A 14,934-nucleotide genomic window follows, 5' to 3' on the forward strand; every position below is an offset into this window, starting at 1 on the left:
CTAAGGTACTAAAAAATGTTGTTATTTAGCCCCGAATGAACGGCATTAGATTTTTTTTTTTGCCGAATATTCAGTATTCGACCGAATTACAATTCATTCGACGACCAAATTACAATCGTCGCCGAAAAACCGAAGGTGAAATAACTTGGATTTACGATAAAATCGTACCGAACGATTTTATCGTACGATAAAATCGTACCATGAATTCTATCAAAAAGTAATTATTATTTAAATCTGAACCTCGTAGGCTGAAGACTCAGGACGGCTACCTTCAAGCTGTATTAAAAGTGATGGATGAATTTGATATACTTTCCCGGATTGAACCTTTGCTTCCCCCCTTAAATCCTATGGAAGCTAGCAAAATATTATATCACCTGGATCTTATGAGTCCTGTCTTAAAAGCCCAGGATTGTACAGCAGCTTTGTTCAGCGCGGGGATGGAGACTATCCACAATCGTTTTCCTCTAAAAGCATGGTTGCACATATACACAGATGGCTCAAAGCTTGAGATGGATGGCGTTGCCGGTGCTGGTATTTTTTGTGAGCATTTCTCCCACTATCTTTTGTTGGAAACAGCCAAGACCGCTTTTGATGGTGAGGTTGAGGTAATCAAAGTAGCTTTAACTCATTTAAATGCTCGTCCTTCTCTTTTCGATCAAGCTGTCATCTTCTCGGATTCCCAAGCTGCGATTCTGGCCATTGCCAACTACTCTCAAGCCCCTAGCTCTTTGTCCATTGTGAAATGTAGATCTTTAATGACAGAGATAGGTGAAAAATTTAAAACAATTGCCTTACAATGGATCCCATCCCACTGTGGTATCCCCGGCAACGAAAAAGCTGATGCACTGCCCAAAAAAGGTTGCTTTGTTAATCAAGCCCCAAATAACTTGGTTAGCTATAAGTCCACTTCATTATTGATTAATCATGCAATTAAGACAACACATATATCATTGCTAAAAGAACGAACAAAAGAAAAATCGTGGGGAAATGACATCTTTAATCTCCCCGATTGCCCAAGAAGCAGTGCTGTAGCTGCCTTTCGTCTTGCTACCAAACACGATTGCTCATACGACCATCTTTTCCGTCTTAAAATAGTGGATAATCCTGCCTGCCCCCTCTGCCGCAGTGGTGCAACGATGAATGCTGGATATCTTCTCAACTGTTCAGTTCTAACAAAGAACTGCATCTACTCCCGATAATGGGAGGCCAGAGAACTTTTGTTCAATTTAAGTTCTTGAATTAATTTTTGTGTTTGATGTTTTGCTTTTTTTGTATATTTCATCTCCTTCTGTATTTGTATTTTTGTTTTATTTTGATCTCTGTACTGCGTTAGGATAATGTCCGTATCGCCTGCTGCATTGGAAATAAAAAAAAAGTAATTATTTAAATGCGAGATAAGAAGTTCACGTGTTGTGATAACATTGTAGCGAAAATAATCCCGTAATAATAATCAAAATCCCGTGGAAAAACATATGGATGGGTGATCGTGTAAAGCTAAGGGTGGTGGCGCTAGTGGTAAAATTGTTCTTTCAAGACTTCCGGGTTACTGCTTCCGATATATTTTTACGCCGCAGATGGAAAAAACGCGCCATCATATTATTGCATCATATCTTTTGCAGTATTTCACATGCACCGAGTTCTTTCTTTCAGCCTTTAAACTTCAGCATTATCATACACTGGTTATCATAAATTAAGGAAAATTCACAAAAATCGCGATAACTCAAGAAATTACACATGGAATTTTATGAAACTTACCCACAATATACAACACATAGTAAGGTATTAAACAACATAAAAAGAAATTATCAGACATTAATAGTAGTATAGAAATTAGCACATGTATAAAATAAACAAATTGGAAGTATCGGTTTGCAATAGAAAAAGTACCTTTAATATGGAATATGATTGCCTCTAGAAGCAATACAGCACAAACAGCGATGTGTGATGCTTTCAATTATGCGGTCTATCAGTTCAATAGGAAGTGAGAGCCATTGCTCTTGTAAAGCAGTTGCAAGCGTGGCAAGGGTCTGAGGGGGCGGATTGATGGCAGATACACGCCTCCCTAGAGCATCCCAAACGTGCTCGATAGGATTCAAGTCCGGGGATCGAGCTGGCCACTCCATGCGAGTAATTGTTTCCTGTTGAAGATAATCATCAACAATGCGAGCTCTGTGTGGTCTTGCATTATCGTCCTGTAACAGGAAGCAATCACCAATTGCCCCGGCATATGGGCGCACATAAGCATCAAGGATGTTGTCTCGATAAACCTGAGCATTCACGGTTCCCCTTGGAAAGACATGGAGGTATGTGCGCCCTCCTAAGGATATGCCTCCCCAAACACAGACACTGCCTCTTCCGTATGCATCTCTTTCACGGATGTTTGATGGATGATAACGGGTCCCAGGTTCTCTCCATATCAAATAACGTCTACTGTCACTTTCTAGACTAAACCTGGACTCATCCGTAAAGAGAACAGGCCTCCATTGATCTGACGTCCAGTGGACATGTTGTCGGGCCCACTGCAAACGGTCTCTCCTATGGCGTGATGTGAGCGGCACGCAAATGGCTGGTCGTCTCGCATACAGACCACCTTCGTGGAGCCTTCTGCGCACAGTTGACGTTGACACCAACCTTCCGGTGGCTGCAGCAAGAGAGGATCTAAGATGTGTCGGAGTAGCGGTTCTATTCCTGCGTGCACTTAATGTCAAATATCGATCATCGGCACTGGTCGTAACAGTTGGCCGTCCTTGACTGAACCTCCTAGATGCCGAATCTGTGGTTTGAAATTGCCTCCAAAGTCTATGAACCACAGATGGACTCACATTTAGCCATCTGGCCACTTCTGATTGACTCTGCCCTGCCTCTAGTCTCCCGATGGCTCTCCATCGTAGTTCTTCAGGCAAATGATGCCTAGAGGTCATTATTACGAATTGGCTATCTCAGATTTTCAATGTCGCAATCACAGTAAAATTTGTGTGCTTTCTCTCAAACTTGGACTTTTATGCTCCAGGCAGATGACGTAAGCCGAGTGCAGCGCCACTAATTTGCATATTGCAATTTTACTCAGCTACTCTTAGTGGACAACATATGCAAATTTTGCACGGTTTGGCTTACTTTTGAAAGAGTTATCGCTATTTTTGTGATTTTTCCTTAATTTATGATAACCAGTGTATTAATATTATAATCATTAGAATATTTTCTAATTAGGCTAACTTAAAAAGATATTTTTGGCGACATTTTATTCAAATGTAGCCAAATAAGGGATGAAATGCAAAACATGGCAAACCTTAAGAATTATTCACAATGAGATATTAACTTTCCAAAAATTTTTTTGGCCTTACGACCTCTGAGAATCAATACATTTCTGAAAGCTCTTATGAATGGTACAATTATGTTTAGATTTGAACCCAAATTACAATAACAAAACTGCATAGAATATTAGGCTTGTTCACACATCGCCTCGTAGTCATAACATAAGCGGAGGGATACACCGGAAATTTTCTAAATTTCTTCCGGTTTAAGGACGCTTGTTATTGTTTACATTAGACCACCCATCCATAAATAATCAAGATAATAAAAAATTTACTTAAATTTGTTATGAAATCAGCACACATAAAGCGCGTCAAGGACGCGATTAAGAATTCGTATGTCGTAATAAAAATATCGGAATTTTAAAAATTCCGGAAGAATTTTTTTCCTTCTTTTTGCAATGCCCAACTGGATAATGATCTTGGTCATATAGGCACCTGAAGGGCAGATTTGTTGGCACCATATTAGGTGGGCCAACGTTGTTCCCACAGTAAGGACAGATAGTACAGAGAAGGAAGGAACTTCGATGCCTTGACCGGGATTCTAAGATTTTAGATCATAATAAAATATAATTGGTTGATTAAAGTACCGCATTTGATGAAAGTACAGATATTGCCAGTCAATTAATACTGTTCAATCCTTCATAAAGCCATTATTACTTAAAAATATTTTTGGTATTTAGATTGATTTATAAAAAGGAAATCATTTAACTTATAAACTAAAATAGAGTTGATTTTTTAAAACTTTTATTTGCGAAAGTAGGTGAGATTTTCACAATTTTGTATAATGCAAAGAATTAACCATTGAACTTCTGTTCTTATAAATAACCGTAATTATGAATTTTATTTTTAAAACTACAAATATACTCAATCAGAAATGATCAAATAACTGATTTATAAATTCTGTGCTCAAAACTACGAATAAATTCAATAAGAAATTATCAAATCAACAGGGAGGCCACAGGAGACTATAAATATTAGAAGTGGTAGTAACTCAATTCATCTTATTTATTTAATTATTCAATCGTAACTATCACCATGACGTATAGGCCGGGATAGCCTGGTCGGTAGGGCGCTGGGACCATGTCTGAGAGTTCGTGGGTTCGAACCCCGCCGGCCGAGGACTCCCCGTGTAGTAAAGTGACAGATGCAAGTTAAATCTGTCGAGTTGTAAAAGTCCTCCATGTTCCCATAACAAATCAATACCTCTGGGGGTATTGGGTTGGAGATCGATCGTTCTCTGATTCAGGTCAAAATTACGATCTGTGGATGAATGAATGGGTCCGCCTTATAAACGGGTGTGACGTAAGGTGTGGCAGAAGTTGAATTCTTGGCCATAGATGGCGCCACTGGAAAACAAGAACAATAGCACCTTCTCTGCCTAAACAGGCATACGTCAACAACACCATGACGTATAAAGCAAATTATTCATATTTAAAGCGAAAACATTATTTGCAGCCATTTTTAATAGTATATTGAAAGATATATGCTAGAAAAAGTGGTTAATTTTAAACCCGTTTTATAGAATTTTGTTTATATTTATTAATCACCATTTTTTAGATTTTTAGTCGCCTGTGACATCCCTGAATAAATAAAGCATGATGCAAAAAAAAGAGTAGATAGCTGCCAACTTGTTAAAAACAAAAATAGGAGCATAAAGAATGATAAACCAATCAGAAGTAATTATGACACAAAGTGGAAAACAAAGTTCCAAAAATAAAAATGTCGATATCAAAATATCAATTTATAACATTTCATATTTAACATAATTTTTTGAGCAAACAGTTTTAAATAAATTACTTACTAATGAAGAATATGACACCTTTAATTAATTCAAGAAAAAACTTACTTCTGACAAGAATCGTGATATTGGATTTGAAAATCGCGTGAATATGAATCGCGATATTAAGTTTTAAAATTACGTGAATATGAATCGCAATGTTGGATTTTTAAAAACGCGTAAATACGAATCACGATGCACAATTTTTAGGTCGCGTGAATACGAAAGTAGATGTTTGATATTACAACTGAGTGAATACGAATCGTAAATATTAGATTTTAAAAATGCGTGAATACAAATCGCAACATTGGATTTTTTACTCGCGTAAATACGAATCGCGATATTGGGCTTCAAAAACGTCTAAATACAAATCGCGATATTGGATTTTTGAATTGCGTGAATAGGAACCACGATGTACGTTTTTTAAATCCCTTGAAAACGAATCGCAACGCGTAAAAGTCCACTAACCAACGGTCTTGAGATATGCAGAATTCTGCGATATTCGCAGAAAAATCACATGCCATGCTTCTAATTTTTAGACCTGCCCTGGGAAGTAAGAAAATCGCCATAAGGAGTAAAAAGGTGCTGGAATACCAAAAAATCAGAGCATTTTGACCGAAAATCGTACTTTCGGAACAAGGCTAAAAAATCGGAACAAATACGATTTAATCGGAACAGTTGGCAGCTATGAAATAGCTCCCCAGTATTGGTCTACTTTCTTGACCTCACGCAAACCTTTTTTGTTACCTACATTTAAGTAAACAATGCCCTTCCCTTTTTTCCCCATACTTTTTGAAGTTATCAGCAGATGGTCGTGAAAATAACAGGTGGATAAATAGCTTCCCACCCACATTTAAAAATTAATAAAGTTAGTGGGAAGTATGCTTACCAAGGCCCTATAAAGGGCTAATCAGGCAGTGCGAACAGCCAATATCAAGTCTCCAATCCAATCACTCTTTCTACTTACTGAAGTAAAATGGCTTTCCAGAGAAAAAGTTTTAACAAGGCTATCTGAACTGTATGGCGAGCTTATGGGTTTCCTTAAGGGTCAACAAATTTAATTTCTACATACGTGATCCATGTAGAATTTAATTATTTCACGAAGAACAATGCCTTCTGAAATTAACATATTTGGTCGTCCAACTCTAATCTGGTTTCGCCTCAAGAAGGTCGATCCTTTAGAGTTCCAAAGCTAAAAAAAATTGGGAACCACAAGACTAGTGAAGCAGAACCACTTGTTAACTATCGATCACCAACTCCCGTGATAGTAACTAACTGTTATTGTTTCAATAAAATTAGAAAACGTTTACTAAATTATTCTTTTTTCTCATGTCAATACTATCTTCTTTTTTCCAAAGATTTGTAGCATGATTTCAGAGTTTTTTTTAAAAAATAAGATGCTTTGGTTCATTCAAATCACTTTACGTAGTTAACATTTTCGAAAAAAAAAAAAAATAGCTAATGTCATAACGAATTTCGTTGACAGTAATTGATAATTTCGTTTACCAAAATAGTCTTGTTTAATATTTTATGTCAAAGAGTATATTTGTCAAACCTGGAAAAAACATTTTCCAATCTTTATTTACTTATATTGCATACATTTTTATTAACTGGACTTTATGTAAAAGAAATTTTCTTCTTAAAAAAAATGCAGATATAATTTCCAAAACATTATATGCATTTTTGTCAGTTAATATGATGATGATGATATTTACTACATAGTGGTAAAATTTTTTCTCCCGATTGCACGAGATTTTTTAAAACAAATCTTAGATACTTTTGTATCGCTTATTTCAAATCTGCAATCGGTTTCTTTTTACAAGCTACAGTTTTTTAACACATTTTTTTTGCCGAAATGCACGAGTTTAAAAACGTTACATATAACAAGGGGTGCAATAAATGCTGCGACAAACCTTTACGGGATATAGTACACATTATCAGGATTAAAATTGCATAGGAACCCATGCCCAGAAATGCCATCATACGATTATAGGAACGCTTCCCTTTTATTCCCTTTGAGTGCCTATGAACAGGTCATGATAGGCCCGGTCTGACAACAATTCCAGGTATGGGTTTCTATGGAATTTTAATGTTGATGATGTACCTTAACTCCCCTAGACATTTGTCGCAATGTTTATGCAATCCCCTGTTATATACATCGTTTTTGAACCAGTACATTTAAAAAAAAAAACTCAAAATGTCACAAAAATATCTGAGTTTTAGTAGCAAAACTAATTTCAGATTTAAAATCCCCACACCTGAATTAAACAAAATAAAGTATTTATTTAAATGCAACAAAAAATTTCTTCCCCATGGTTTTCTATTATTACTTGATAAGCTAAATATTAAAAATAGCAGTAATAAATAAAAAAATTCAAAATTCCATTTTAGAATCTAAATCCTTTAATATTCACTCTTTTTTTCTTAAAAAAAGATAATAAAATTTATAATGTAATCATAGCAGAAAATAATTTTATAGTATCTGAAAATAACGAATAAATCACATTAATTTTAAATTCTTGTTAATGAAAAGTTCACATACGTGTATCTTCTTTATTCAGTAACAAATCATGAAACTTACTCTTTGATGATTGGTCCTGTGTGATCATTTCATTAGATTATAATATTATAGTAAGATACGTTTCAAACATTGCAAACAAAGCTTTGATATATTTTGCTATTGAGCCAAAAGACAGAAAAACTTATAGGAAAAAAAATCTCAAAAAGTACAGAATAAGTTCTATGTATCCAATTTTCTTTGACACTGAAATTCCATGAATAACCTAAATTTGCTTTCCTTCCAAATTTTCTTGATATCAAACATTATTCAAATTGACATTAATTTATTTACTAAAATTCAAACCTCTATTTCCATTGTATAACTTTGAGTAGTATTCTGAAGGATTAATTAAACTAGAAATAAATCAAGGTTAGTAGACAGAAAAGGATATGCTTTTCCTCGCATATTTTTCACACAACACTTAGGTAACCAATTTAATAGTAATGTACAAGATAGTAAGTAAGAAGAAAAAGAAAAGAAAAAAAAATTAAATTAATCTAAAATTAACATTACTAATAATTATGATTCAAGTGTGAATTTAGAAAAGAATCTAAAAATACTCTAAAAAATTATTGAATGATAATCACATAAGTATTTCTATTAAAAAGAATTAAAGTTGCAGTCCCAAAATTTTATTCAAGTTATTATCTATATGTTCGAAAGAACTACACATATTTAATTTTTTTCAACTTTAAGGGACTAAAAAAACCTACTAAAGTTATTTAACACTAAAAGCTACTTAGCTTCAAATAAAAAATAAATTATTAGATGAGTATTTATATGAGTAGAACAAAAGATTTCATTTATCAACTAGAAAGCTTAAAAAAAATTCTCAAAAAGGAAAAAATAAATTATGACAAGTGTATCCAAATGGCATTTAATTTTAAGAACTACAAAAAACTATTACTTATATGTGATTATTCACCTGAAAACAAATGTCTGACAACAATAGTTTCGTTGAAAAGTAACCTTTTAGAATACGCTAAATAAATATTAAATTAAAGATATATTTAATCCCCAAAGATTAAGCCCATAGGAAAAATTGTTCTGAAATTTCCCTGCTACACATTAATTTGCAATTAAATATCACAAGTGGAAAGCCAAAGCAGGAAATCCACCAGCTTCAATTGATTTGAGAAGTGAAATTCAATGTTTACTTAGTCAAAATCAAACTTTGCATAGTTAAATTATTGTAAATGGAAAGTTACGTAATGGAGCATAAAACAAAAATACAATAAAATGCCTTAAAATATTAAGGCATTTTATTTTGCATATTTTTTTTAATTTTAATTATTTATTTTATTTTAAATTTTTGATATGACTGAAAGTTTTTTTTAAGCTTATATGACCATAGTAGAATATAATAACTATTCATAAGTATAGAAAAATATTTATTAAAAACATTTTAGTTATTCACATTAAACATTTTCATTATTTACATGTCACAACAAAAGATGGTATGATTGATTTAAAAAATTATTACAACAATAATAAAAAATATATTCAGTAAAAATATGCAAGTTTTTGAGAGGAAAAAATATAAACACATAGGTAGTTCCTGTACAATATAAAATAAGTAATTGCATGTTTTCAATTGGTAGTTTAAAGTTTCCTTACACATTTTTCAAGTACACAGCTATCAATTCTCAGGGTATTACAATTCAAAATGCGAGAAAATATGTATTTTTGGCTTTAAAATATTTCTGAATACAGTATGAAATATTTACCCCGACCTGCCCCAATTTAGGGCATACGGGTATTCTGAATACAGTATGAAAATTGCTTAATATGATTTAACCTGAACCTGAAGGTTTTCTTTCAAACAAGCGACAGAGTTCACCAACAGAATATACTGTTTTGTAATGATGCTTTTTAATATATATTTTTAAAAATTCTTGTCAAAAATAAAGATAACAAAGTATACACATCAGGGGGAACAAACATAATATTTAACAGAGGGGAAAAAACACAATCAAAATCTAAGAAAATTTCTATTGAAGAAGGCGTGATTGAAAGAGTCAAAACCTGTTCGATTACCGGGAGAAACAGAGGCGAGCTAAAAGAGGCGATTATTAGAAAAACCCTTTCCAAGTTTCAGCATGCAATTTAACTGGTTTTTACGTATCTCGGTCTCCCACTTTATTCACTAGTTTTTCAATAGATTTTGATAGCCCTTTTTTTTTTTCTTGTTTGAAAATTAATTTGTGATTCTTAGTTTCGGATTTCATCTTTGACAACGATTCTAAAAATATAAATTAAGAAGGGCTAATATGAAATCCTCACACATGCATAAAAAATGAGATTGTACTTCCTTAGTTTCGCACAGCATTATGAGTATGAATATACAATAAGATTCAATAAAGCAAATTAATGAAATTTAATCTTCAGTTAGAAATCTTAATTAAGTGAAACTATTTTAATCCAAATTCAATATTAAGAACGTTGAAAATAAAATTCTGAAGCAAATTAAGCCCATTCCCTTCATTCATTCTAAGTAAAAGAAAATTCCTGCTCCTGACCCCTTTAGTCAGAGAGTTAACCAGTTACCCTAAATTATTTTTCACTCACATTTAACCCACATTTTCTCCAGAGTACTGAAAATGAAAATAAGGGTGATTTTGTTATACGAAAGGACGACATTGTTGCAAAATATTGCTGTTCGGCTCCAGCTCAATGATCCCACTCTCACTCTTTGTAACTTTTTATGAATGATTAAGTTGTTTTGGTACAGATATCCAGCAATTCCTAAGCCTTATTACCAAAATAATTTTAATGTTATCTATCATATAAAAATTATGCTCTTTTAAATTTGATGAAAATAAATAACTGATTTCACTAACCAGTGTGCTTATTAACCAGCAGGCACTGTATAATCTTGAGTAATAAATAACTTTAAAAGTGAAAAAAATTCCTCAATTCTACAACTCTTGTTGAACAGGAAAAATTAATGATCTTCTGATGAGAACGCTTCTGAATTCCATTAAAAATAATGACAAATTTTTTTTTTGTTTTTTAATTTATACACTGAATATCTTTACCTTGCACCATTAGGTGATATAGGCCACAATTAAGAAATTTTATTTGGACAGTTGTAACCTTTATAACAGGGTTCACTTTCTCAAAAATTGAAAATTTTAAATGATTAAAAAATTTATATTACTAATACAAGGTATTTTTTCAAGAATTTCTTAAGACGTAGTAAACATAACGAGCTTCAAGGTTCATATCTGAAACAATGAAAAAATTAAAGAAACAAGTGAAAAAAATTTCAGAATACTATAGAATATTTATAAAAATTCTATAATTATAAAAAAAAATGCACATGGTTTGCATTTTCAACAAAAAAGGACAGACCAGGTGGCGACTGGCAGACAATTTTCCAATTGCCATTTGCTATATTTAATCGCCTTGTGTTTAGTGTTGATTGTTAATTTTGCCCAATATTGGGTGACAAAGAAATAAGTGTGTATATGACAGTTTTTTAATGCATTGCTTTGAAGTTAACGATTTTCTCCGATGATAATACAATCATCAGAATAACATGAAAGAGAATGGACATACATTGACTTTAAAACATTTAGTTCTTCTATGTTGTATGAATCATATTTCTTCCTCAATGAATCTGGGCACTTTCCCCAACAATAAAGATAATTATCTGGAAGAAACAAAAAAACTAACTACATCTTGACCAAAACTTTGAATTGCTTTAACTCACAAAAAATTAGTCTAGATACAAAAGATTTTTTTCAATTTCGAAATTTAACAAACGTTTTCATTTTCTTAAAAAAAAGTTACACATCCTATATTAGATATTACATATCCTATTTTTTACATTTCCTGTATTACCCTTTCTAGTGATGAGCTAGGGACAATTACCGAAAGCATACTGAACTTCACACTTCAGTTCGATAATTTTAAAAATGCTTTTTAACAGGATATTGTTTGAACGTTATACACCAGTTCAGTTTATAGTGCAAAAAAATTAGACATTTTCTGTAACTGAATTTTACTACCTAGAGGATTTTGTTAATCATAAAATATTCTTTTATTAGTTCACAGATGATAAATTAAGTACAGCCACATTAAAATTACTACTAAATCCGGGATAATCTGGTTGATAGGGCATTGAGCCCATGATCAAGAGGTCGTGAGTTTGATCCCCGCTGGCTGAAGACTCTGCGAGTAGTATATAATGACTGGTGCACCTCAAATCTAACGGGTCACAAAGTTCTCCAAATTTCCGTAACAAATCAATACCTCTGGAGGTAAGGAATTGGAGATTGATCGCTCTCTGGTTCAGGTCAAAATTACAATCTGTGAATAATTAAATGAATTTATGAATGGGTCCGCACTTTAACTGTGACGTGTTTGGGCTGAAGACGTATTCTTGGCCAAAGATGGGGTCACTGAAAAACAAGAAACGCACTCTGCCTTAAATTTGCTTGGCTTCACCAAGCAGGCTTGCTGATATTGGCAAGTGGCATTGGAATCAGCAACAAAACTATTAATATGTAACTTAAAGAAAACAAAAAGAGAAAAAGAAATCAAGTATATTATAATGTTGATTCAAGAAAAAAATACTATTTTTTGCAATTAAAAAGTTTTTCCATACTTTCATTACTAAAGTTGGCATCGCTAATTAAACAAAATTTAACAATATGTTTTGCTGTTAGTACTTAACTAAGCACTTTTATAATTATTTTTGAAATGTATGATAAAATGCAAAAAAGAATATGTATTCGGAAAAAATAACAATGGACAATTTTTATTTCATTAAAACTTTCAAGAGCTCTAAGAAAAATCAAAATAAGTAAAAAATTATTAGATTTTATAAAAAGAGTTAAATTTTCCTTAAAGAAAAAACTATACTTACCATTGCAAACAGCCAATGTATAAGAGTTGGCACAGTTTACTGATAACAATTTTATGCCACCAAGTTTCTCAATTCTTTGAGGCATGCTATAATCTAATGCTGAATTTCCCCAACCAAGTTGAAAATGACGATTGGACCCTACAGAATATAATTCATTGTTTTCTGGAATTGAAAAAACTTATTTGAAAAAAAAAAGAAGAATTTAATAATATGTATTAGTATTATATAACAATAACTTATATGCAATGATAATTTTGTTTCCAATTATTAAATTAATTATTTTCAAAATATTAATGAAAATAATTTCAAGATATTATTTAAAATCTAGCTGAGATATCTGTACAGTGTTAGAAAAATGAAAGTTATAATTAATTAAAGAAGTCTTTTAGATTCTTGCACAATTCAGCTATTTGAGAACTACTGGTTGGCACCCAATATGTTGGAAATTTGTTTCTTACTTTTTTTTAAAAGAATATATTCAATAACAATATTTTAGGTGATAAATCCTTTATTACTTCAAAACTTCTAGTGAAAGAACCAATAAATGTACATATTTTTTAACTTGCAATAGCTTAGATAAGAATTTTTTACTATTTACTACTTTATACTGTTAATATTAAGGGAATAATGAAGCACTTAAGCTTTATAAAATAATTTATTTTCATCTTCAGTACAGTATAAGAAAATAGTTATAGATATATTCTAAAATGAATTTTTTTTCTATATAATTTTCAGGAAAGAAAACTATTTTATTTAATCCCTTTCTTCAAAATCCAAAAAGGGGATCATACAATCTCCAATTGAATCATATAACTTTTAAGACACCTCAACTCGTTTATTTTGCAAAAGAAGCTTTTAACACCAAGCATAGCAAAGAACAACCTTACTATTTAAAAATATACTATATTAAAAAAATAGTGATCGGGTTTAGGTTATGAGCATATTTTAATGCTATGTACTATACTTTTTTTAAAAAAATATAATATATTAGTTGATTGAAAAAAAAATCACAAACTTAAAAAATACATTGTGAAGTAATTTTTAAGAAATAATAGCTTGAACATAAGCAAAAATAAACATGCTCAGCACCTTGCCAGAAATGTTTAACTTCTTATTAAAAACAAAAGACACGGACTTCACAGATAAAAACTTATAGTTTAAGTATAATTACATTGCTTCAATCAAATACTCACCAGTTTGAAATACAGAATGAGATTTTCCTGAACTAATGGATGTGATTTTTTGGCATGACAGTGGCTCTGAAGCAATTAAAGTAAACAGATGCACATTTTCTACAGGAAACCCTTCTCCTGTATCCATTGCTAATTTGTTATGTCTGATAAAAAAGGAGAAGAAACGATTTAATCATTGGCTTGCTTATGTTAGTGAAATGACATTTAAACAAAATTTACAATGTTTAAAAAACCTTGGGGGGAAAAACATTATCTAACTTATTATTTTTTTTTAATTTCTTTTTTTTCATTCACATTCAGAGAACAGTACAAACTACTATTAAGCAAAGGTTTTAAAATAATACGTTAAAACTATAAGTAATAAAGTGCCTTTAGAATACTTTTTTTTAAATAAAAAAATTAGAAAATAAATACAGAGGAGACATTTTATAAATAAAAAACAACAACATATAATATAATGTTAAAATAACATTAATAACTAAGCATTAAATATTAACTAAACATTACTAACTGATTTAAAACAACATTAAAATATATAACAGACTATTATATTCATTAAAAAATGGAAAAAGAGAAAAAACACTGGAAATGTATTTTAGGAAGAAAATGAATTCCAAGAAAAATATGGGAAATAATAAGTACCTGTTACTTCCACAGGCCATGACTGACAGATCTGCTAAAATTACAAAAGAGCAGTCCATCCCACAAAATATTTTTTCAGGTTTAATTTCACTGGAAATAGCTACTAACTCTGGTAAAAGTTTCACATCAGTAGTATCCAAACTTAAGCGTCCTGGTTTCAAAGTATTAATTAATAAAATAAATTAATTAAATAATGTTACATATAAGGAGATTAAAATATTGAAAGTAATCATCAACGTTTTTAGTGCCACAAAAACTAATTTAAAAAAGTCAGTTAATGCCATACAAATTCAGTTAAAAAATAAATAAAATTAATGCTTCCACATCAGAAAAAAATGATGACAAACTTGGGACAATGGAGGTTCTTGGAATGAATGTCTATATATATATCTATGACAAGAAACTTGAACCACAATGTCAACAGCGGAGAAATGAAAGTCCCAGCAACAATTAATCAACATATGTTTACATGAAGTTAGATGTATTTCAATTACTTATTATAAAACACAATGGATGACTTTCAAAAATATCCAGTGCACTGTAAAAAGTTTTGGATCAAATTATGATAAAAAGTACTG

General features: G+C 31.6%; 2 protein-coding genes across 5 annotated transcripts in view; one reads left to right on the forward strand and one right to left on the reverse strand.

Moving 5' to 3' along the window:
- The first annotated feature begins 290 nt into the window (after window positions 1-290).
- LOC147807168 (uncharacterized) lies at window positions 291-1,199 on the forward strand. Its single transcript, XM_087168800.1, has one exon. It carries the CDS (start codon window positions 291-293, stop codon window positions 1,197-1,199), a length of 909 nt encoding a protein of 302 aa, XP_087024926.1.
- Window positions 1,200-9,025: 7,826 nt separating this feature from the next.
- LOC107448798 (serine/threonine-protein kinase Nek8) overlaps window positions 9,026-14,934 on the reverse strand; it is an 81,649-nt gene continuing 75,740 nt past the window's right edge. For all 4 annotated transcript variants that reach the window (XM_087167890.1, XM_087167889.1, XM_087167891.1 and 1 more), the window contains exons 13-16: window positions 14,357-14,507; window positions 13,715-13,857; window positions 12,522-12,683; window positions 9,026-11,303 (exon numbers count right to left, since the gene is read on the reverse strand). In XM_087167890.1, coding sequence (XP_087024016.1) covers window positions 11,149-11,303; window positions 12,522-12,683; window positions 13,715-13,857; window positions 14,357-14,507 — 611 coding nt within the window. In that variant the 3' untranslated portion in view covers window positions 9,026-11,148. The remainder of the gene's footprint in view (window positions 11,304-12,521; window positions 12,684-13,714; window positions 13,858-14,356; window positions 14,508-14,934) is intronic.

The sequence above is a fragment of the Parasteatoda tepidariorum genome, chromosome 7 (genome assembly GCF_982258835.1).
Source record: "Parasteatoda tepidariorum strain Cologne lab strain chromosome 7, Ptep-v5.0, whole genome shotgun sequence".
Taxonomy (NCBI): domain Eukaryota; kingdom Metazoa; phylum Arthropoda; class Arachnida; order Araneae; family Theridiidae; genus Parasteatoda; species Parasteatoda tepidariorum.

What these genes read in the sequence shown, in the direction of transcription:
- LOC147807168 (XM_087168800.1), top strand. Translation starts at nt 291, where the DNA reads ATGGATGAATTTGATATACTTTCCCGGATTGAACCTTTGCTTCCCCCC.